The sequence below is a fragment of the Apis cerana genome, linkage group LG1 (genome assembly GCF_029169275.1).
Source record: "Apis cerana isolate GH-2021 linkage group LG1, AcerK_1.0, whole genome shotgun sequence".
Taxonomy (NCBI): Eukaryota; Metazoa; Arthropoda; class Insecta; order Hymenoptera; family Apidae; genus Apis; species Apis cerana.
Window position 1 is genome coordinate 15852090 of NC_083852.1, and position 24040 is coordinate 15876129.

Below are 24040 nucleotides of genomic sequence, written 5' to 3' on the forward strand. Positions count from 1 at the left end.
CGTTCGCCTCGAGGGAGCGTCGAAAAGCCCTCTCGAAAGCCGCATAACCAGCTCGAGGAGCGAGACGCGCGCGTCGCGAGTCGCGTGGACGCCGCTTGGTGAACTGCGGCCAGCGCCGCGGTGCTCGTGATAGCGACGACTGGCACCGTGTTCCATTGGCCGACGAAAGCCACCGTCGCCGCCGCCGTCACCGCCGCAGCGCAAGCGTCTCTTCCACTTTTTTTTTCCCCCCTTTTTTCTTTTTCCTTTTTTTTCTTCTTTTTCCTTTTCTTCTCCCCCTCCTCTCCCTCGATCAAATCACCTGCTCGATACACGTTACGGAGACGTGGGTTACGCGCCAACCACTCTGCGTGAGTGGGACGAGCTGCTTCCATGTCGATACGCTCGCTTTTTCGAAGGATCGATTCTCTCCGGTGTTCGAGAAAATTTCTTCGGGTAAAATTTTAGACCGAGCTTCGTTTATGTGTAATACCTTCGCTGTTTACTGTACGGGGAGAGGAGGGGGATATTGATTATTAATTACATTAATTCTCGCGAAATTTTGTTGTATTATCTTGACGAAGATGCTTGTATATGTTGTTATTAAAAAGAATGATTAATTATATTTGTACGTTATACTTGTAATAATATTATCTTCGTAATATGATAAAATTTCACAAAAATTAATATTTGTTATAAACGAATGTCGAGTTGGTTAATCTGGATAGAGATAAATAAATCACGTCTCTTGAAAGTTTTAGTTTTAAATGAATATTTCAACCTTTTGGATGTTTAAAGGATCGAATAATTCTTTTTAGAATAGGATATTTTTTTTGTAATTGATTATACATTATTCACATGTTATATATGGGAGGAAGCTTGAGATCGTATTAAAATTATTATATAATTTTGTTTAATAAAGAAAATGATTACGTCAGTGAATGAATTAATAATTATAAGAGAGGATAATTAATTGATAAAGTTTCTTTTGAACATGACGATAGATGTTAAAAGTAGATTCAAGTTGGGAAGAAATTTGAATTTTATTGATGATATTGAGAAAATTAGATCCTTGAAGGGAGGGCAAAGATCGAACGAAATTTCGAAGGGGAATTGAAAAGAGATCCGATTATGCAGAAATTTGTATGATCCGAAATATAAATGAAGGAAACTGAAAATAAATTTTGATTCGTATGCTAATAAAGAATGAATTTGCTTTAAATAAAAAGAAAATATTCATGGAAAAATGGATATCTATAAGATTAAAACTTTCCATTATAAATCAATCCATATCCAAATATAATGAGACGAAAAACTAAGAGAATTATTTTTATTTTCAAGATAATGTAAAATTACGTATTTTTTAATAGTAATGATCGAAAAGGATACAAAAGAATGTATCGAAAATTAAAAATCGATAAGATATATATTAAATCTTCCGTCATAAACCTGTTGAAACTCTCAAAGAACAATAAAGAGGGAAACGTATCGAGATGAAATAAGTTTACATTTTAAAAAATAATCAATCGTGATTCGAAGCATCTTCTAAAACCTTCTACAACTCGAACGTTCAATGAAAATAATATAACTCAGTGAAAAACTCGAACATTTCACCGACACGATTAAAACTTTCTTTAAAACCCATTGAAATTTTTCGACAACGAAAAAAGAAAAACCGAACAAAGAGGTTTTTTAAACCAATTTTTCAAACGTCGAAACAATATTGCCTTTTTTTCGTTAACCCTGATAAATGATTAAAAATAAATTGAACAAGTTTTCGCATTTTCGAACGGAAAAAAAACGATAAGAAAAATAAAAATATTTTGTTGATACTCAAGATAATTAATATATGCGTGATAAATGTATAAATCGCTAATTGATTAATAATCGCACAGCAATTGAATTCATCAGTGTACGAACGAGCTGGTCGCACGAGGATTTGAGATCGCACTAACAGAGGTTTATTGAAGTAGACTTGACCCACTTTTCGTTTAAACCTATGTATATACAATAATCCTTGAGGCTTATAAACGTATTCGTATAATTAATTTCAGGTAAAACGAGTATAAAATTTACCGACGACCGCTTTTTACACAGGATAAACGTGATTAATACATTTATCGGCTCTATGATTATGGTAATTCGTTTCAGAGAGTGCTTCAGAGAAAGATGTATCCTGTTTCTTACAGCGTCCTTTCCTCGGGATAGAAGGAAAAATAACGCGTATCTAGATTGGGATGCCTCGAAACAAGGAAACGTTCGTGTGAAATATTGCAGGGAAAGGGCACGGCGTTACACGTTGTGCAATCTAGAAAAATGACAAATGCGTCAAATTGGTGTAATTTCGCCATCATTGATCTTACTCTTCTTGAAGTCCTACGGAATTAAATGCAAATACTCGTGAAGGGCTTTTAACGATGACACTAATGATAACAAATTTTTCTTTTAAATAAAAATGTTTCTCGTAGAAGCAAATGGAATAATCGATTCAAATATTTTATTATTTCGAATATTATACCTTGCTATTTTAATATCATCCTATATTAATAATAATTTGAATTATCAAAACACTGCGAAATAATCTTCACGCTCTAAAATATTCATGGGATTAGAACGGGAGATAATTTGAGAAGCAAATAGAATATGACCAATTTATTTATATTTAATTTTACTTTTCTTGATTATTATTCCATTAATCCTCTCAGAAAAAGCGAACATATCTCTCTATTATTCCGAATAAAAATTTCACTGTAATGAGTTTGAACTCGTTAGAGGAAAAATTTTATCTCTTTTAATTAACTTGGAATAATTCCTCTATATCAAAAGGGAAATATCTTCAAGGGAAATGATCTAAAGATCAAAAATATGTTAAAAAAAAAAAAAATGTTCCATGCGACACTTGTCTCCAGTATTCGATTATCGATAGGCTATTGGTTGCACTTGATGCTCCATTTTTCCTAAGGGCTTCGTTTAAGATATGCTGAAAGAACATTTTCTTTTTTTCTCTTTTTATGGATGAAAAATTATTTGAAATACAAGGAAATGAAGTATCATTTGATTACGATTGTCTGAAAAATATATTCCATAGAATTCTCCAAGCATGAATTTCGCTTGTATTTACTCTATGCTTCGTCGTATCGATTTTTAATTATTGTGTTGAAGAGCAATGAGTGTCTTCGATAATTTGGTTTAAAACACGAACGATATACGTTTCACGATAAATTATACTGGCTGTTCAAAGTTTATATACGTACACAAAACCTAAAAATAGATGGACGAAACGGAAATCTGTATCGCGTATATTCAAATTATCCAATTCCTGCAACAAAATACTTAGATTTGTAATTTCATTTCAAACAGTTTTAAATTTATCATAGTTCCCGAGTATAATTAAGTCATAATTTTACATTTAGTTACAACAGTGAACTTTCGTGCAATAATACGTTAAATATTCGCTGGTTTTCACAATTTTCTTGAAATAGCAACTCCAGAGGAAATAAAAATCTAATGATATAGTGGGTAATCAAATTATTACAAATACTTGAAGATATTTGTCTTTTTAAAAATACATGCACTAATATTCGCCCAAAATCGAATATTAAATAAAAGTAATATCTTCCAATTTAAAGAAAGACAGATTGTAATTTTAATATTGATTTTATAATTCTAACTGCAATTATAATATAAAATATATTTACTTTATATTGATCGTTTTTTATACTATTATATATATTTTTTATCAAATTAGATTCGCATAATTAGATTCGATTCCATTCTCAACGAGATTCCGAACAAACGATAATTTCCAAGTAATAATTCCGTCATCCATCATTGTAAAACGGTCGATGAGGGTCAAATGAGGAAAATCAAGATTCGTAAACGCGCGTGTAAAACTGAAAATAAAAATCAAATGAAAAAAAAAGCACGATATACATCCATCATTTAACAGCAGGTAATAAAGGAAAAGATGGTAATAAAATTCCCATTAATGTGTAATCCAAACCATGATATACGCCTTCTCCGTGTTTTCTTCCTTCCCCCGTAAGAATCCCAATAAATCACGGGCAAAGTGAAATTTGCATAATTGTAGGCCCGATATTCAAATTCGAGCGCGACGTCCGCGTTTTCTAACACGTGCGCCTGAATCGATAATATCCGGTGACACACATTCTTGGCGCGGAAATGCGTGATATATATCATCTTTATGCTCCGTGGATGGAAACGAATAATCTTACAACGTTAATTCGCATCGGCACACCCCCTTTTGAATCGTATCGATAGGAAGATAGTTTCTCTCGTCGGTGGAAGATCGATACCGTGTGTTATGAAATAATGTTTTCGATAATGACATCGACGTGGACGTCAATTTCTCTAATATATCAGTACGAATGTATGTCAATATTTGCTCCGTAAGAATATGTTCTCGAAGATGTGATTTATGAGCGTTTTGGCAATCGAATATTTTGCGATACGAACATTTTGTTGTTGGAAAAAAAAAAGGATAATGGATAAAACACGTATTGACACTGTCGTCCTTTTTACACTGCACTCTCTGTATTATCTTTACGGAATTTTATGAGGGACAAGAGTGAGGAAAAAATGATTTTATGAATATTATATATATATGGTATTGATGTACGATTGAAATTATATATGCGTTAGATTTTTGAAAACGTATGCCTCCTGATTCCATTCAATTTTTATTTTCAACAAGTACTTTTGATAGAAATAATATACATTTAAAACAGATATATTATATGCATTTATGTAAATGTATAACTTCATTTCAACTCGTACAGACTCGAGAAAGATAACAGGATTAAACTCTTTTCTCTGTGTAAATTATCAATTTAAAATAAAATATAGGATTTGAATCTGATTTTTATTCAAATAATAACACCTAAATCGATATTTCAATTCGACATTCGTTTCTTTTATTATTAACTGTGAATTTCGATAGGAATTATATCTACATCGGTTTATTTTAGGGGCAAAATGACGAACGAGACATATTGTTGGATCGAAGATTAAAGTAGAACGAGTTTACAGGTGGCATGTATCTTTGATTCTTCTACTTTCCGCCCTTTCATCGATCTCTTTGTACCAAATTTCCACATCAGCTTGCCACGTTACTGATTCTCTCGTCAAAGAATCTACGCTTCGAAATATGTCAGAGAATATTTCAAAATATTTAAAAATACTGTATTGAAAGAGATTCTTTCACGAAAAGTTTTTGTCAAAATTATCACAAAGTGTTGAATTTATGGAACATGGACCTACAACATGGGATCCTATTATAATAAATGGGATAATATTTTAATAACTCAGCATCGACGTGGAAAAATTCTCTTTAATGAGAAATTCGTGGATTATGATTCACGTATGATAAACAGAACTGACTAATTGTTAATAACAGAAAGATAATTAATAATTAATAACTTTCGAGCTATTAAAAAAAACAGATCAACGCACAAAGGTTGCTTAAATCTACCTACCATCATAACTAAAATTAGTCTTCGTTACTTCCACTATTATTTACACAAAAAATAATTTTGTATAATAATTAACAATTACAAAAAAAACAAATCCTTTTTACAAAACTATCATTCAGAATAAGAAAATATCCCACTTTCGAGCGATAGTACATTGCCTTCCCCAATCCTTTTAATAATATTTCATTAAAAATCAAAAACTGAAAAATTAATCCACCAATCTTCTCTACCTGAAAATCACACACGCGTGAAAGATGGGTAAACAGAAGCCGAACGACTCGCGTGCAATCCGCGTATCGGACAGAGTCGGTCGTAGAAACATCGGGTGGATCGATCGCGAAAGTTTAATTAATTATCGACGAGCTCGCGGGACAGCGCTAATTGCTTTCTCGAGCAACGCGACTCCGAGCGTTGGTCGTGATTAAGGCTTCCGGTGGGAGGTGGTGTGCTGACCCCAAGGTTGAAATTAAGAATTAACCTGCGGGTCTCGCGGGACGTGTAGCACCGGCTACTTTCATTCCCGCGCCGGAGGCGACAAATTGGCCGGGCTTCGATCGAATAAATCACCGGCCGAGAAGAATGAAATAGCGTTCGACGGAAATAGAATCCAAAGGGAAAAGGGAAAAAGGAGAGAAAAGAGGGTTGCGACGAGTTTCTAGACGTCGAAGACGTTGATATTACAGTGATTATACTGTTGCACCTTGGCGAGAAATTATTTATACGGGTATATTTGTCTGTGCATACTTGAATTTGGAAGTTTATAACTTCGTTTTTTATTTGTTAGTATTTAAAGCGACAAGGAAATCTTTACTTTTTTTCGATTTTCACGCGAGTACATATGATATTGTTGTTCCTAATTGGTAGTAATAATATGGGAAATGATTAAGATATTTTGTTTCGATTCATATTCTTCCTTGACGATACTATATTATCAGTTCCAAATTCAAATATTACTACTAACCTCAATAGATATCCAAGAAATATTCCCTATAATTTTTCCTATTTTAACTTTTTATTTATGGCTAAATATGAAGATGAAAGTGATCGAAAAACTAATGGAATATCGAAACTATTCAAAACTAATGGAATATCAGATCTGAATACTTGAAAATACAATAAATTCGATGATTCTTTACAACGTACGTCATCTATAATAAAACATTACTGATAAACAATGTTTAATATGACGAAGAATAATTGTAAAATGCAATTGTTCGTGGGATTTTTTGAATTGGCTACGAAAATAAATATGGTGTATGGTTTTGTACAGGTTTTCTCTGTATATATGAAAAATTCGATATAACATGCTGCGTTATTTCATCTTTCGTTATTGGATTCATAATAATGATTCAGCGACAGAGAATATAAAATAGAATTCTAATTTCCTGAACGATGAATTTATGAGGATACATGTTGGAACATCATTGATTATTATTTTTCAACCGAATTTGTTTGAAACATAATATTGAAAATTTAACGGAAATAATATCGGAAATAATATCTTCGAATTCGTTCTTTTTCTCCGTGTGCTTCGAAATTATTCTTTAAAATATATTTGCAATTACGACACGCGAGCAAATAATTGAAAATATTTTGAAATATTAAAATTAAAACAGAATCGTATGCGAGATTAATTTAAAAAAAAAATGAACGATGAATATTAATAATATCGAATTACCATTAAAATTTCAACTCGGAGATATTATGAAATAATAATTCGAATTCTTCACTGCAAAAAATTATATGCTTACATATAAAACTCACCTGATAGCTGGCGTTCCGACTGCGAGCGTGGTTGCTGCAAACTCTGCAATCAAACGAAAGAATTCGATCAATTTGAAAGTAGATCATTATAGAATAACATCAAGTTTCTAAACTATGCTTCGAAAAATATATCGTAACTCGAATTTGATCTCCTTTTATTCCTCTATTTCGTAGTACTTACGTATCAAGATTGAATTTTTCGCGAACTGAAAAACAAACAACCCTAATTGTATATCAAGCTTGTACTTCTTTTCGAATAAAACCGTAGAAACGTAGAATTCTTTGTGCGACGATTCTCATTTCGCAGTTATCCTCTATTCTTTTCTCTCGTCCCGAGAAGGAAAATGCATAGTAAAGCAGGTTGAACGTGTAAATTTCCTCCTATTTGCATAACAATTTCCTGTTGCTTTACGCTGGCATTTCAGTCGAAGTTCCATTTCTACATCTCAGGCAAGTTTCAAATCTAGCTCAATAACTCCTTCAAAGGCTCGTTGATTGTTATTTTAATAATGCGTTTGTTGTCGTTGAATATCCTGTATCTTGTTCTCAATAACAATAAAAAAAAAAAAAAGCAAAGAAAATTCTATCCTCGTATTAAAATTAAAACGTTCGCGAACGTTTAACCAAGAATTCCGTCAACAAAACGTGCACAACCTCGACCGAGTTATTAATTAAATCAGGGGTAACGAGCAAATTTATATAAAATTAGCATCGGTTGATGGCCAACGTTTTGCGCATTTTCTCAAATCGTGTTGACGCTTAATTGGCTACGTCGAAATTTACGTGGGCGCGTATCATCATCATCATATTTTGCAACTAAAGCTCCGTGGTGCGTGGGGAGAGAGACGTGCTTCGTAGGGGAGAGGAAAAAATAAAGGGAGAGAAAATGGCCACGGGGTTGGCAATGGGGAACCGGGAGAGCGGAAGAGGTCGAACCATGACCTACATACGTCGAGATATCGAACACAGCGTCGAAACAAACGTACGACCGTGACCTTATCGTGGCGAAAAGCGATTCATCGATTAGTATTGTGTGTTATAATTTAATTGTGCGTGATTCATTAAAAAAAAAAAGGGCAACGCGTGGGTTGGCGATGATCTAACGCCCTCCCTCTCTTCCATGGAAAATAGACGGGGGACATATGATGCGTTGTTATTAAATTCGCGCTCTCTACGCTTTAATAAACTCGTTCTTTGCACGAAACGATATAATTTTCGATTATATATTCGTGTCGATTAATGGAAGACAGATAATAACTGGATAATATTTGGGGAAATAAATAATAATAATATTGGATCGTACGATATTTAAATAAAATGGTGTTTTAAGCAAGATTAAGTAAAATTTCAACGAATAAAATGTTTTCGTTTTAACGATACGAACCACAAAGTTGAATATTTTATTTTAATAATCTGGCATAAAGTAAAATTATTATATTGTAATGACGCAATTCTTTGATTTAAAATCTAAGAGTTTTTATCGTTGAGATATTGCAAGAAGTTAAGGCGAGGACAAGTTGTAAATAATGGTATAAATAACAGTTGTATTACCATTTTTAGTACACGATATATAAAGAGAGATTAGAAAATCAATATATACTCATAAATGTATTGAATGGGAATCATTACTTTTAGCAATAATATTTAAAATAAAGGAAACAAATTAAGATAAATTAAATATTTCGAGATAAAATCCGAATAAAATGGTATTTTCAATTACTATTTAAAAATTTTTCCGTATCAAATAAAATATCTCATTTTCAAAGAATTACAGAATAGAATTACTCGGTATTTATTATATTGAAATGATATTTTATTCAGCTGTGGTGCAGAATTAATTTTAAAAATAATAATGAATTTTCTTTCGATATTTTTTTTAGCGCTGAAAGATATTTTCTTGTTTAATTGAATAATAAGCTTTGAAATGTCAACGCCTTGGAATATTAAAATAATTCATATTTATAAAATAAACTTTTTATAACATATTCTCCATTTCCATATTCTCCATTATTTGTAGATCTCACGAATTCAATTTTATCCAAATTTGTGGGCGAATATATCTCTATTTTTTATTATTCATGTTTTTCAATCCATTCACAATTATTTCTTTCGATATTTAAATGGCTTATACAACTCGATATTATCCTCTGTAATTTTATATTTCTGGACACGAAAAATATAAAATATCGTGCCAGTATGTGAATTTCCAATCTATAGATTAACGATTGTTTCGTTTAAAATTATTTTTTACGTAGAATTTTATTGATTTCATTTAATGTCGCACGTATTCTATTATTATTTTTCGTACTTTCAAATCTTTATTGAAATGTTTAGAGAGCAGGAATTTCGTAAGAGATTATGTATTATGCATATCTGGAAAAGGTTAAAATGTTATTAAGGATAATTAGTTATTAAGGATAATTAGTTTTGATGTTGACAAAGAGATTTTGAAAAAATATCGATAACGATGTAATAAAAATTGATTAGATTGTAAATAGAAAATAAAATCATAAGTGTTAATATATCTTACTTCATTGATATTGATTTTGAAAATTTTTTCCATAATGAAAAAGAAAAGAATCTAATTTTGAATTTTAAAAATTTAATTTAAGCATTGTAAATTGTTATATTAATAAATATAATTTCAGACTTCTAGATTAATTTGGATTTCACTTTACAGAGATATTTCGTTCATCAAAATAACGTCATATAATTTAATTGCGCCAAATAGAATCAAGTTAGAAAGCAAATTCGAATTCACCTCGATATAATCGCATTGCATTTAATACATACATCCTATTAAATGGAACCGCATTTTATCAAAATCATCGATGTGAATGTAATATTATTAATCTCCAGTAGAAACAGTTGTTACACACATGCAGCATCAATTTAACATTTCATTTGCATTTCGGAGAAACGAAATTTAAGGCGAGTGCACGAGAATATTCGAAATTAATTGTCCTTCGCCGCAAAATACGAAACGATAAACTGTTTAATTACGTTTAAATTGTAAATTTTCAAAAAGAAAAACTGAAATATAATTGCAAATATTTCTCGAACAAATAACCAACAGCTAATATGATTCTTCTTTTTTTTATAAGCTGCATAACTTCAAAAAAGAATTTCGATAAAATTCCATGAATTTATTTTCTGTTTTTATCAACACAATTTCTTTTCTTTTCTTTTCTTTTCTTTTTTTTTTTAATGTATTGTAAATAATACGATTCAAGAAAAATTATCTGTAAAAGTTTGTCTTTGTTTCCCGATTTCAATTTTCAATTGAATCGTAAAATCCGTATCGACTTTTTTCCCCAATATTTCTCTCTGTGTTCCATCCCAACTGATGATGCGAAACTAAATTAAATTATTCATTCTTGCTTTTCATCGTATTGATATATGATCTTGAACAATCATTTCATTTAAAATATTCTCATCGACACCGTTTGATCGACGTTAATTCCAACATTTTTATTCATTTACGTATCACATTTACGAGTATGCCATTATGAAGAATAATTTTTCATCGATACATTAATTTCTTTGCGCAAGGAATAATAAGAATAACAATAAAATATAAATGGAAAGTCAACATCGATGACATGAGTATCAACAAAATAAATATCGGTAAATTCAATGTGTCAATAAACGATATTGTCACGATATTGTCATAATATCAATCGAATAAAAATATCATCGGTGAATCTGAAATGGGGACACGTCTATAATATTCACGTTATCGTATTACTTTTATAATTATTTACTATTAAATGATAAGAAAACAAACAAATTAATTTTCAATTAAAATCGTCAGGCAAATAATAGAATTCACTATACGTCGAATCTCTCTTTTCAAAACATTTCTTTGAAGGTTTGTCGGCCTTCATCACAGATGCAATGATTTTTTCTCTGTTCTCTAGAAATTCTCTTCTGTCCTTTCTTGCATACAACCCACACACGATAGTTATTAAAGCCACGAGAGACACCGACCGATTAATATGTCAACATGGCTCACTGCTCCATTAGCTTTGATCACTTATTATCATCGAGATGCCGATCCTTCGCGAAAATGTGTGTTTACCAAGGTGATGCTCACTCGTGTGCAAATTCTCGTGTATCGACATTTCATTGATAACACGGATTCAACAATGGAACTGTAACCGAAAACCAATTGATAAATCTATCCTCTGCTATCTCTTTATGGTATTTCTTTCCGCTCTACTTTCTTTTTCCTTTTTTCTTTGATGGAAACTTTAAAGATGAATTCAATTGACGGAAAGAATGTATATTTCATTTTTTGATTCTTATTAACTTGTTGTAATAACATAATTTCTATGTTAATATAAGGATGTTTGTTATCTCCTCCTTTTTTTTTCAAAAAAATTTCCTTCGATTTTTATTTTAGCCATAGAAAATTTGGAAATTGAATATTTATTGACGCGTCTGTTTCTTATTTTACAATGACTTCGAATTCTGTAATTTTTAATGTTTTATTAACTGAATTCGTTTATAGAACAAATTTACGAATTTCAATGTAGAGATTTACGACGTATTTCACCGTCGTATGTAACTAAAAATTTATTAAAAGCCATGACACGAACTAGAACTATAAATAACGTTGCTCTTCGAAAGAAATAAAAAATAGTACTTCAACTAAAATATCATTTTTAAGCCAATCCATACCGATTAACAGTTGGTATTCCATAACGTAACAATGGGACGCTCGTGATTTATGGACACTGAATATGGTGAGCCGCAAGCAGATCAATAAATTGCGAGTAAATAACACTCAGTTGGTTACACACTTTGTATCCAATTTTTTATCGTTTCATTCAAGGATAAAAAAAAAGTATGGACGAATAAATGGAATATTACAAGTTCGTGTAAAACTGTGTTCGCTATGAATTATTGCTATTATTTCAAGCAACCATTTGTCTTTTTTTATTTTTATTTCAGTAGCATTGTAGTCTGTAAAAAATTGAATAGAATTTTACAAAATTGATAGCAAAATTAGATCGCTTACTTTTTCAAATATATTCTATCATTCTATAACTACAAGAATTATAAACGACATTTGACTCGAATATTTAGTTTGCTTTTTAGTGAAAAAATTATTTTTCAAGTGTGCCGACTGAGATTATATTTATCTTTCACTGAAAATAATTAAATAATTAATCGTTTTATATTCTTTTTTCAAATTCAAATCTATACAAATGAATATACAAGAATAGTACAATAACGATAATATTGATAATAACATTTACTAATCAAACTAAAATACTCGATAATGGAATAATCGTATCGCCTAATTGTAGAAACCATCGAAATTCAACTCGATGCTGGAAAAATTCGAATATTATTTTCGCGTAATCGGCGGCAAAAATGGCCGAAGTAAGTAGAGAATATCGGCTCGTGCACGAGCGCGAAGGGTCGTTTTTAGCATCAAAGAACCGCTGCTGACCTTGAACAATTTACGTATACCGGGCATCCACCGACGACGAGGTTAAAATCGTTATCGAGTCGCTTTGAAATTGTCCTATAAATTGCGACTATTACTCAATACTTGGCGTGAAAATATTCAAAGAAGTTGGAGGTAAAGAAGTTTGTGACTCGTGTCAATGCGAGGCGATCGTCACGATATCAAAGAGAGTCCTTCTCCGGATAAATATAGAGCTGGCTCACGCTATTTGCCCATACAACGTCAACGAATGAGAATTTATGGCATCCCTCAGGACACAGAGAATCGTTCGCCTTCCGTTTTCTTTCGTGTGATGGAGAATACATAGTTCATAGGTGCGGGAATGATGAACTATTGTTGTTGCTCCATGAGATGGATTTTAAGTGTTTCCTAGCGTGAGATAATATTGTGACATTATGAAATATCTAGGTAGAGCAGTAGTTTCAGATATGATAAACATGGAACAGATTTAAAGACCTGGTGTAAATATAACGCTATAAAGTATCTGTGGAATTAAATTCTAAAAATGGAAAATGTATTTGTTAACTTGATTTTTTTTTATTTTAGAAATCGTTAGAATCCTTTTGAAATCGTTTTGTTTTCGAAGAATCAATAGCATTTAAAATCAATATATTTGAATATAATTGCGTAAATATGCAAATTCATATATCTATTCGTAATATTGATAATGATGGTATTCGAAGAATTTTGAAAATTAACCACGCGAGGTGAGATAGGAGAAGGTTATTTTTTTTCAGATAGGGGAAATAAAAAACGATCAATGAGGAACAAAGTACTAATCCCAGGTGTAAAAAGAGACTATAGAAACTGCAACCGACTAATTAACTGTGAAAATGGTCGACGAAGAGTCTAAAATTAGCGATCAGTTCCAACAACTATCGATCCTCCATTCGTTTTACGTTCTTCCTTTCATTTTCAAACGGAAATTGTATTCTCTTGTTTAAAGAGATACGTATTTTACAACACCTATTTTAAAATTTCTCGCATTTTAATCATTTCATTTGAAATCAAATGATAGATTAAGAATAAAAAATAAAACTAAATTCCAACTAAAAATTTTGATATGAATTTTAAAGATTTCAAGAATCAAAATAAAATAAAAATTTTCACAAATTGATGACAAGTAATAAAAGAAAGAAGAAGAATAAAAATTTTACGGATAAAAATTGATAAAACATACGTCGATAAAAAGCGAATTAAAAAAGAAAAGAAAGGCAAACTATCGTCGACTTATCTGTAATCATCGACTCATCCGCAAAATACATCGACGATCCGTAAAGTAAATGGAGATACCCGTCGTGAGGAGAATTAAGCTCATCATCCCCTCAAAGTATCCGCGGTTCGATCATTGTACGAAGCGCGCATGCACGTTACAATATTAAAGAAAATCCGATTGACTATCGAGATATCGAATACAAGGGGACCTGCTGCGAAAGGAAATTTAAAACCTCCTGGTTAACAAAGTTTCAATTTTACGACAAGAGTGGATAACATCGATCGTCCTCGATAAGCATCCGATCGCAAACACCAATCTTGTTCGATGCTTGTTCCAATGGCCGCGAGGAACTTCCAGTTCCGAACTTGTAATTGTAATTTCCCCAACTTCCGGCTCAACAACCATTTCCTCGAACCAGGTTTCTCGTCGATAGCCATCTTTCGTTGATTTTTTGAAATACATCCGTTTCCCATCATCTATACGATGATTTTGACGTTCTTCTTGAACTTATATCTCGTACAAAATTAAAGAAAATCGATATTTTATGTAACAGTCAAGTATCGTTAATCATTTTGCGTTAATAAAACTGAAGACACACGAATAGCAGTGAAAAATTTCTTACAAATACAAGTGAAGACGTATTTGTAAGAAGGAAAAATAGAAACAAATGTAAAACAAGTGTAATACACTCCAATTTCCATGGAAATTGTCGAGCAAGCAACGAAATCCCGTATTTCGCGTGTCGAAATTGGCCATAACGACATAAAACGACTGGGCGCGTGCATACCAAAACGAGCCATCAACGAGCTCGAACAAGAGTGCAAGGCTCGCTCAACCGATTGAATTCAACTGGGATCGGTTAATTTGCAAGATATGCGACTCGGCGTTGCCCCGTAGCAGGTGTAGATACCTGTCATGAAAGGGAAATTAAGGTTCATCGTGCCAACAAAGTGTCAATCTTACGATGGCCTGAGCCGGCCCACACACGCACGCGGTGTTACAAGCAGCGGTGAAATACAAATACCGTGTACGCCGATGGTCAATGCCACGCAACAACGTATATACACGGTTCACGTGGGCAGAGACTAATGGTGGCCCATAAGCGGGGATCACCGAACGGAGCAACAGCCCGAGTCAACGTATCTCGGCTCGGTAATCTCGATGCCAAATGCCGTACACGCTTCGCTGCCACGTGATTAATGCCCTCTATTGAAGCTAGGACGATGCTCTGCCTTTGAATCCCGAACTTGGATACCCACTTTTCCTCGTAGACTCGTCGCTTGTTATCGATATTTAAAGAAATATCTCGGCCGTACCTGATCTATCTACCACGAATTATGAATGATTGTCAATCGAGTACGAGGAGTATGTTGCGTACGTTGGTTATTTATGATCGATCGTGTTGATTGAATTGAAGAGAGATTTTGGAGGAAGGTTTTGGGATTTGTGTTACGGTTGGAAGATGAACAAGATTAGAGGGGACAAGATTTTTCATTCTTCAACACGAGCATGATTTATCCTCGGTGAAAAGTGTAAAAAATTATTCAAAGTGAACAAAATAATATCGATTTCTACTTTTGATTAATAGGATTCAGATGATTCGATCATGATAGAGCAAGATTTATGCTTGTTCGATAATAAATGAACAACAGGATGGAAATATTTCTGAAAATTATCATAAAACAATATCCATAAAAATGTTTATAAATAATCTATGCATAAAGAGTCGAAATGAAAAATAATATAAATTCATCTCCAAGTTTGTTTTTCGATGATCAACCAGGTAGAACCGAGATATTTTGATTTTTACAACTAAGAGACGAATGTTTACGGAGATATAAGCACTTACCGGCATTTTCCCATTCGTTTTCTCCGTGTCGTTGTTCTCCAGCAAGGGTGCACTGCTGCTCTTTCCACCCATTTCCACGCTTAGCGGCTCCGGTTTCAATTGGAGGCTGGCGGCCGATGGGGATGACGGCGCTCGTGGCGGTGTCTCCAATAATTCTCCAGAACTTAGGGAGCTACTCGCGGTGGTGGACAGACCTACGACAGAGGTGCATTAAACAAATTGTAATCGAATCGAATATTAACATTCCTCCCCGAGATAAATCCTCACGATTTAAGATCTAAGATCAAAAGATACAATATTTTCACAAACTTATTGAAGAACCTTCTCCCCCATCTCTCCTCCGTTTACACATTCCTACGTATCTCCATTTGCATCCGCTCGAGAGTGACGCCAATTATCATCTGGAAACCCTTCTCGAAATATTTTCCCACTTTCTCTTCTCTCCGTGGCTCATTTAATTGCTTCGCAAATGTGAGCAAGACAAAAGTGGTTGTTTGAATATTGTATCCCTCGAGAGAGAAAAAGGAAAAGGAAAGAACGAGCGGCATTTCGAGCCGTGCAATTTGCATGTCTCCCTCGCAACACGCACGACTGACCGTTGTCCACGCGTCCACGTTAATGAAACTCACACAGAGGCAGATTGGTCGGTCGAGGCGGCTTGATCCTCGGCAGGGTGTCGTCGAGGCCGCTGCTGCTGTCCACCGCGTCCTGGGAATATTGGTCCTCGTTCTCCTTCGTCTGAGTGTGCACGCTCTCGCGTTTGATCCACACGTCCTGCGAGTGTTTGTCGTTCCGCGAGTTCAACTTGGAAGGACGTCGCCGGATCCTCTCCCAGGTCTCTTTCCGGTGACACTTGGCTGAGGACGGGGCTGCGAGGAGAATACGTCTCTTTGATGATGGCAATGATGATGGCTCGAGTGGTGAGTGGAAGGATGTGACGAGTATTGGATTATTTTTTTTGTGTGTGCACGATTAAATAATTATCGGGAAATTGATTATTAAATTGTATTATTTTTTAACAAAGTCTGTTCCTTTGTTTTTCTTGTTTGATTGTTCGTTATGTAAATTTGTTCGTGCAATTGAATATAAAGGATTATTTGCGACAATATAAACTGATACTTTCTCGTTTTTCGATTGTTTATTGATTTAAGCGTTGTCGATCGAATTGCATTCTGTCATAAACGAAGAACAATTCGCATTGAGCATCCGATCTAAAGTTATGAAGCCAAACAGGTTCGAGTGCACAAGTATTTGAATATTAAAATTAATTTTGGTTAAGCCAAGTGATAGAGGTAAACGAAAAGTGGTCCGAAATACCTTAAAAACATAGGAAAAAGTCTATTGTTAATTTAATTATATTAAAAGATTTATAAATAGATAGGATTACTTTGGCGAATGTGAAATGAGAACGAAATTCGAATGATTTCGGACAATGAACGAACACACTGCTTACAAATTAATTAACTATTCATGCATCGTTTCCTGGAATTCACCTCCCCACCGCGAGAACATATCAAATTGCACGGTTATACGAGTTAATAAAAATATCTTCTGAGTGAGACTCAGGGCTCTAGGTAATTCGAGGAATGATAATCGACTTACGCTTAACTATCCGTCGATCGGTGCTTCTTGGAGGGCTGGCAGTGCCGATACCGCTCTCCAGAGGAGATGCTCTGTCGGTCGTATCCGGCGACATACTTCCGGAGGAAATCTCGTCCATGCTTTGAAGAAGATCTTGAGACGACGAGGACGACCTATTGTCATCGTCCACGGTGTCTTGCGGCGAGGCAGGATCCAACGTGCTCTCGTCCTGCAGCGACTGCGAATCCATCTGCGACTCCGCTGTGAACATTTATATTAAACGTTTGCAGACGAGAATAATATACTCAATCTCGCCTTGAAAATTCTTCGTAGATTTGTTTTTTTGGAATATGAATAGTGTTTTCTTATCACACCGATGAAAGCAAAACTTTATTAACGAAACATAAATATGTATTTAACTATTGAAATATAAAATTGGATATATAATATGCAATATTATAAAATTTGATAATTAAAAAAGAATATAGAATGCTTAATTATTTTCCTCAAAATACAAAATAGTTTATCTAAGAAAAGTTCTTCTCTCCACTCTCCCCGTTACTTTAAATAACGAAGCCTCTGCTATATTAAAAAACTTTAGTTCTTACCAATTAAATGAACTTTCATAAATTCCCCCATTAACTCTTATTTCATAAAATATAAATCATAACGAATGGGATGATTTAATTTTCGAAAAATTTTCCCCGTAATAACAGAGATAAAACTTACGATCATTGAGTTTCATTAAATTGACAATTAGTCGATATGAAGGCAGAGTTGGCTTCGAGTTCAAATAACGATAGGAGAAGAGGAAGAACGCTTGAACAGGCGTGAGAGTTACCTCGCGGGGAGTCGCAATCACTGACCCACGTGAAGCTGAAACTTCTGGAAATAGCTGGGGAAGTTTGCGTCGCTATGTCGGAACAAGTGAGCGAATCCATCGGCGGGCTGTTCGGGCAGCACGAGCCGGACCCGTTTCGGATCTTCGATAACAGGGATTGAAGAGAAATCGGTAGCTGAAAGTATATTTCACCTCGTTATTATCGTGGATTCGATCTTGTTGCCTGTAACGCACTACTAGTCCACTTTTTGTGATCGAATGTGCTCGTTCCAGAAATAAATCTAACTCGCGACCCCTTTGAAATGCAATATTTCTCTCATAATTTTCCTTTATCGTGAAATCTGTTTATTCGATTAAAATTACTGAAAACAAATTATGTTTAAATTAATGATGTGGAATTCTATTTTCGTGCATGCGAATTAACCTTTTGACAACGATTCGCGTAGAAATTTCGTTCCGTTTATTCTGTAAAGCTAGTAAAGGGAAGATGGTTATTATTTGAATAATCCTTGAATTTTCTTTTTCGTTTTACAATTTCATATTTTATCTTATTGCACGTATCATTTATCGACGCGTGTAATCGATAATACCCCAATATAAATATTTGCCTTGTTGAAATTAATCTTAATTTATCGATCATTATCGTCTTGATGGAATAAAATTTAAGAATATTTTACACGGAAAAATGAAAGAAATTAAGAGAGAAAAAAAAAGGGCTAAATACTCACCGAACCGGATCTGGAATTCTGCTCGTCCAATATCTTCTTCACGTCCACGTTCTCCACCCGTTCGAACTTGCCGCTGTCCACGCTCCCGATGGATCCAACGTTGTCGTCTTCCGGAAGATCGCAGCTCACTCCAACGTCGTTACCCCTCGATCTCGAGAGCGAGAACTTCTTCAAATCCACGGGACTCACCTGTCGCACGTCCTTGTCGGACTCGGACAACCGTTTCGCGGATATATCGGAGCGCAGGGTGAGAGGCGACACGGCCCTCTTCTTCGACAGACCCTCCTTCGCGCAACCGTTCTTCGCCCGCAACGCTTCGTTGTCGAGATGAAGGAAATCCTGATCCGGCAAAGAGGACACCCTTACGAGGACAACGTCGTCCGTGCTCTCGTGAAACACGGGCGCGTGCTTCTTCCAGAGGATCTTCGAAAACGGAGACTTCTTCTCCTCCGTTGGCGTGACAGGGGCCGATTTAGGCCCGTTCCCGTCCAACGACCTTCCGCCAACCACTTGCGCCACCTTCTCCTCCTCCACCTCGTATCCATCCGGATCCATCGCGCTCTGCTCCTCGTTCCGTCGAATTCTCGCCAACCTCGGCGTCCTTCTCCTCTTCTGACCCGTCAAATTCACAGGCAGGCTAGTCTTCCTGTGGGCATCGCGTTGCCTCGGCGGTAATTTCGCGCACGACTCGTCCGTCTCGATGCACGGCCGAACCGGGCCGATGGACCCGACCCGAGAACAGGTGGATCCATTCTTCTTCTCGTCCTCGTCGCCCCTCGAACTTATCCCTATTACATCGTGTTTCTTTGGTTGATCGTTTCCAAGGTACTTGGCGCGCGGACCGAGTTCCTCCGTTTCCCCGCCGCTCGCGTGTCCACGGTCCAGTTTCGAAGGTAGACTAGAGGTATTCAGATCGACCCCGCCGCGACGATGCTCCTCCACGAACGCCGTCCCCGAGAGATCGCGAGTGTCGTCGTCGAGATTCGAGTCAGGCGAGGGGTAATACCTCGCGCGCTCCCCTATCAAGCGTTGCAGGTCCTCGGGCAGGCTCCCGCTCTTCCTCCGGTCGTTTCTCGCGGAGATCAGGCGATCGCGCGGCGGCTCGTCGTAGCCCAGGCCCAACAGGAAGCCCGTCGTCGCCTCGTCGTTGAACAACTTGCCGTTTCGTCGATCGCGGATGTCGTCGTTGCCCGGCCGGGGCGACGATCGATAGAAATGGCCGGCCGCCTCGCACGAGCTCCCGATCGAGCTCTCGCTGTCCGATATCCCGAACTCGTTCAACAGCTCCTTGTAACGCACGATCCTCGCCTCCTCCTTGCTCCTCTTCCGCTCGAGCTCCCTGGTCAGCTCGTCGATCTCGTTCGCGATTATCGTGTTGAACTCGGCGAGGATGCTGTTCGACCAATCGCCAATGTCCTCGACGGCGTTGCAGCCCCTCGATCCGGAGGAGTTGTGGCGTCTCGAGCTTCTCGCGGCCGGTGATTTGACGGGGCAGGGCTCGAGCGCGTATCGAGCCGGCTGCACCGGCGGGGCCGGCTGCGCGGGATGATACTTTGGCTCGTCTGTAATGATCAGGGGAGTGGAGGGCGCCGACTCGATGATCTCGCCGATCTCTTCCTGTTGGAAGAAAAAGAGCGGATCGGTTAATGATAACCAGAGATTTAGAGAGATTTTATATTTCAATTAGTTTAAAAAGAAACATTTTCGTTATTAAATTTTACAATAATTATTTATTAAATTTATTACATAATAAGATAGAATATTGTAATTTTATAAATTATATCTTAATGAACAATATTAGAACAAAGAAAATATGAGAGGTGCTAGAAGAATAATAATTATTGCAATTATTTCCGATGTTTCTTTTTAAACTTTCTATCGCGGAGAGAAAATTAAATCGCGGGATCAATTGCGGGACAAGGATATTTAAACGAAAGGGAAACGTGTAATATTACGGAGCAAGAGTCGATGGGATCGACATTGGCATTACGATTCATTCTCAAAGCTCATCTCGCGCGAGTTATATTACCATCCCATCTGACGAATCGACGCGTCTCCCGAGTTAATAACAACCGCCTCGTAAACGATACCACCGCGTTAAAACTGAAATATCAGCTCGGAAATCACAATGGAATGCCAGATGCAAGCGAGCAAACATCGAGGAAATATTTATAATACGCATAATGTTCGTGGACAAGAATCTTACTTTTCACTGGCGATCGATCTTGACGCTTCGAGAAATGGAACTCGAGTGGATGGCACGTCGAAATCGTATAAAATGGTCCATAACGAACACTGGTTACGACTCTGACTGAGACACGTTGGTCGTTGTTTCCTAACACTCCATCTCGAAACGAAAAATCAAACACAGTCCCGACACGACTGGCTTACGACTGGCCGTGAAGAAAAAGTGATGCCTCTAATTTATGGGCCGATCTTCACCCGGTGGACAAGGGTCAATTAACCTCGATCACCTACAGGTTTAGAAACCTGTTCGCTTCGGTACGACACTTGTTCGAGTTTTCTACTGTTCCAGTTGGTCCGCTCCCCCCAAGTATTTGACTCTCGGCATAATAGAAGCGTATTGGAATCGTTAAAAGGTTGTATGAGAGATAATAAAGCGCCGCTCGGTGGAGAACTTGTCCGATCGATGATGATTTAGTGTCTGGGTAACGTTGTAAACGAGATCTTTACGTGTCGCGCCTCCAACGTGGAAACATGAAGTTCAACGTGAAATTGGTGTTATCGTGATTTTAATACCACCCCCTCCTGTAAAGGACATTTATCGCGGTGAAAAAGTTTCCATGTTCGAAATAATATTGCATCAAGAGTCGCGTCGTCGACAATTGCTTAAAATTCTGGCGCGAAAGTTATATCCTCCTAATAATTGAACATTTTAATAGAACTTTCTCCGCTGTTCTCCACACTTTGTCAAAACTCTTTAATTTTCTCCCAATGGGAATGAGGCTAAACTTCCATCCATCAAAAAAACTTTCGAACCGTTAAAGAGCAACGTTACGAGTATATCCGAACGAAGCGAGAGATAAAAATGAGGAGGAAGGGGAAAAAAAAAATAAATCTTCCTTTGTCTTTAAATTCATCAATCATTAAACGCAATCAATTTTATTCCTCATAACTTTTCTTTCCATCGCGTAAAATTTTTCCTCCCGATTATTCCATCCAATTCGAATTCGCATTTAATACGGATAACGCGATTCGACCGTATCGATTCATGGATCGCATCACCTTCGATGTGTTCGGACGCCATCTATCAAACGGACGCTCGCTATGGCGCGCGTAATGAAAAGCTTGATTAAACTTAGTCGCGGCTAGGTGATCTCGTTGATACGCGCGTCTATCATTAATCAAACGGGCGAATATAATATTCGCGCGCGCGTTCCTTTTAAAGAGAGATCCTTTTTTAACGCGCCGAGGATCTATCAAACCCCGGGATGAAACTGAAAAATTGCCCCGCGCGAGTTCTTTTTCCATCCGCACAAAGGATGCCCAACCATCCGTATTTATTTCGTTCGGAACACGCTTCTTTTTAATTCCATTTCCTCCCGCGGGACGAAATTGGTCTTCTTATCCTTAACCAGCTCGCGAATTCAATTTATACGAGATTACGATCGATACGCTATCGCGGGGACGATATCGATTGCGATTCGCGCCGAGGTGGGGATCGATCGATCTCGAGGAATGATATAGTAAATTTCGTTCGTTTGATGTTCAAATTGAGATCCATTCGATCGACGGAATTTAATTAACATCCTGAGCTAATTAAATTTACACTTTCTATTATCTTCAAATATCTTGTTCTATAGGAAAAGATATACGTTATAATTGCAAATAATGTTCGATCGAGCAAATAATTTTAAAATACTCGACAAAATTGATTCATCTCCATACTTCAATAGGTTATCGAGATATAACGATTCAAAGTTTCCAAAGGAAATTACTAATGGAATCTATATTTTTCCTGGAAATGTACTATGTACTAGATTTGAAATGCAGGCGAGAGCGAAGAAGGAGAATAGTATTGATAAATTAAATATTAGAGATAAACAAAAAATTCCTTTAAAGAGGAATGTTCAACGCTCCTAATGATCGTTCATTCGTTGAGCGAAAGTCATTATCCTCGAAGTTATGTTTCTCTAATATTAATATACTTTTCGACAATTTCTCCTGTTCAAAGATATTTTTAATCGCGAGCAATCGTAAAACACCGTCTTATTTCGATTTTTTGCAATAAAGTTCCGAATTTCAACCGTGTCCTCCTGCAATCTCGGAGGTTTGATCGCGGTGTCGCACACCGGGAATTAAACGGTTGCAGTTGCGTCAGCGATGCATCGAGGGTAGAATTAGCGCGCGATCGTTTAAACGGTAGAAAGATAGATACATTGGATACGTACAGATTAGTCACCGATAAGAATCCGATGGACAACGCCGTGATAGTTATATTCTCCGTTATATCCCACGTTAAGTCATTGGCTGGCTTCAGGCGCACAATGCAACACCCGTGTCAGGACAATGGGAAGCTCGTGCCCGATGATTAATCGCCAGGCTGGTTATAATAACGCGAAACCGCAGCCAGACAAGTAACTAGGGTTTTATTGCGATGGGATCGAATACCGAGACTTCATCGCGATGGAACGAGAGATGTTCATTGGCCGATGGTTAATTAAAATGCATTGTTAAATTTGATAGACCTTTTTAGAAACTTTTATCACATTTACCAATAATTCATAGGACATTAGTTAATAAATCAAATTGAGTTATGTTCCTGATTGACTCGCAAAACGCTATTTTGAAGCTTCAATATCCCGTCGCAATTATTTTTTGATCGCTGTACACGCGATTCGTAAATTCTCTTATTATGCATAAATTCCTCTTCGTATGTTATTCGTTGATTCTACGTGTTTTTCAAAAGAATCGACGAGGGGCGCCGTGTTAAAAAAAGAATTTCTATTTTCGATTTGATAATTTGATCGAACAAATTATTTCTTCGAACCCTGTTATCATAATATTGCACCACGTCGAGAAAGCAATCACGTTGCGCAAGAAAATTCCACGGATGTTTCTTTAAATCGGTTCGTTATCCGCCCAATCTC

General features: G+C 36.2%; 1 protein-coding gene across 3 annotated transcripts in view; it reads right to left on the minus strand.

The window, feature by feature from the left end:
* LOC108003471 (stAR-related lipid transfer protein 13-like) overlaps nucleotides 1-24040 on the minus strand; it is a 310442-nt gene that overhangs the window by 174987 nt on the left and 111415 nt on the right. For 2 of the 3 annotated variants that reach the window (XM_062076940.1, XM_062076934.1), the window contains 6 exons: nucleotides 18930-20546; nucleotides 18202-18376; nucleotides 17382-17621; nucleotides 16409-16648; nucleotides 15780-15973; nucleotides 7236-7278 (listed from right to left, as the gene is read on the minus strand). In XM_062076940.1, coding sequence (XP_061932924.1) covers nucleotides 7236-7278; nucleotides 15780-15973; nucleotides 16409-16648; nucleotides 17382-17621; nucleotides 18202-18376; nucleotides 18930-20546 — 2509 coding nt within the window. The remainder of the gene's footprint in view (nucleotides 1-7235; nucleotides 7279-15779; nucleotides 15974-16408; nucleotides 16649-17381; nucleotides 17622-18201; nucleotides 18377-18929; nucleotides 20547-24040) is intronic. The other variant, XM_062076944.1, reaches the window with a different exon arrangement.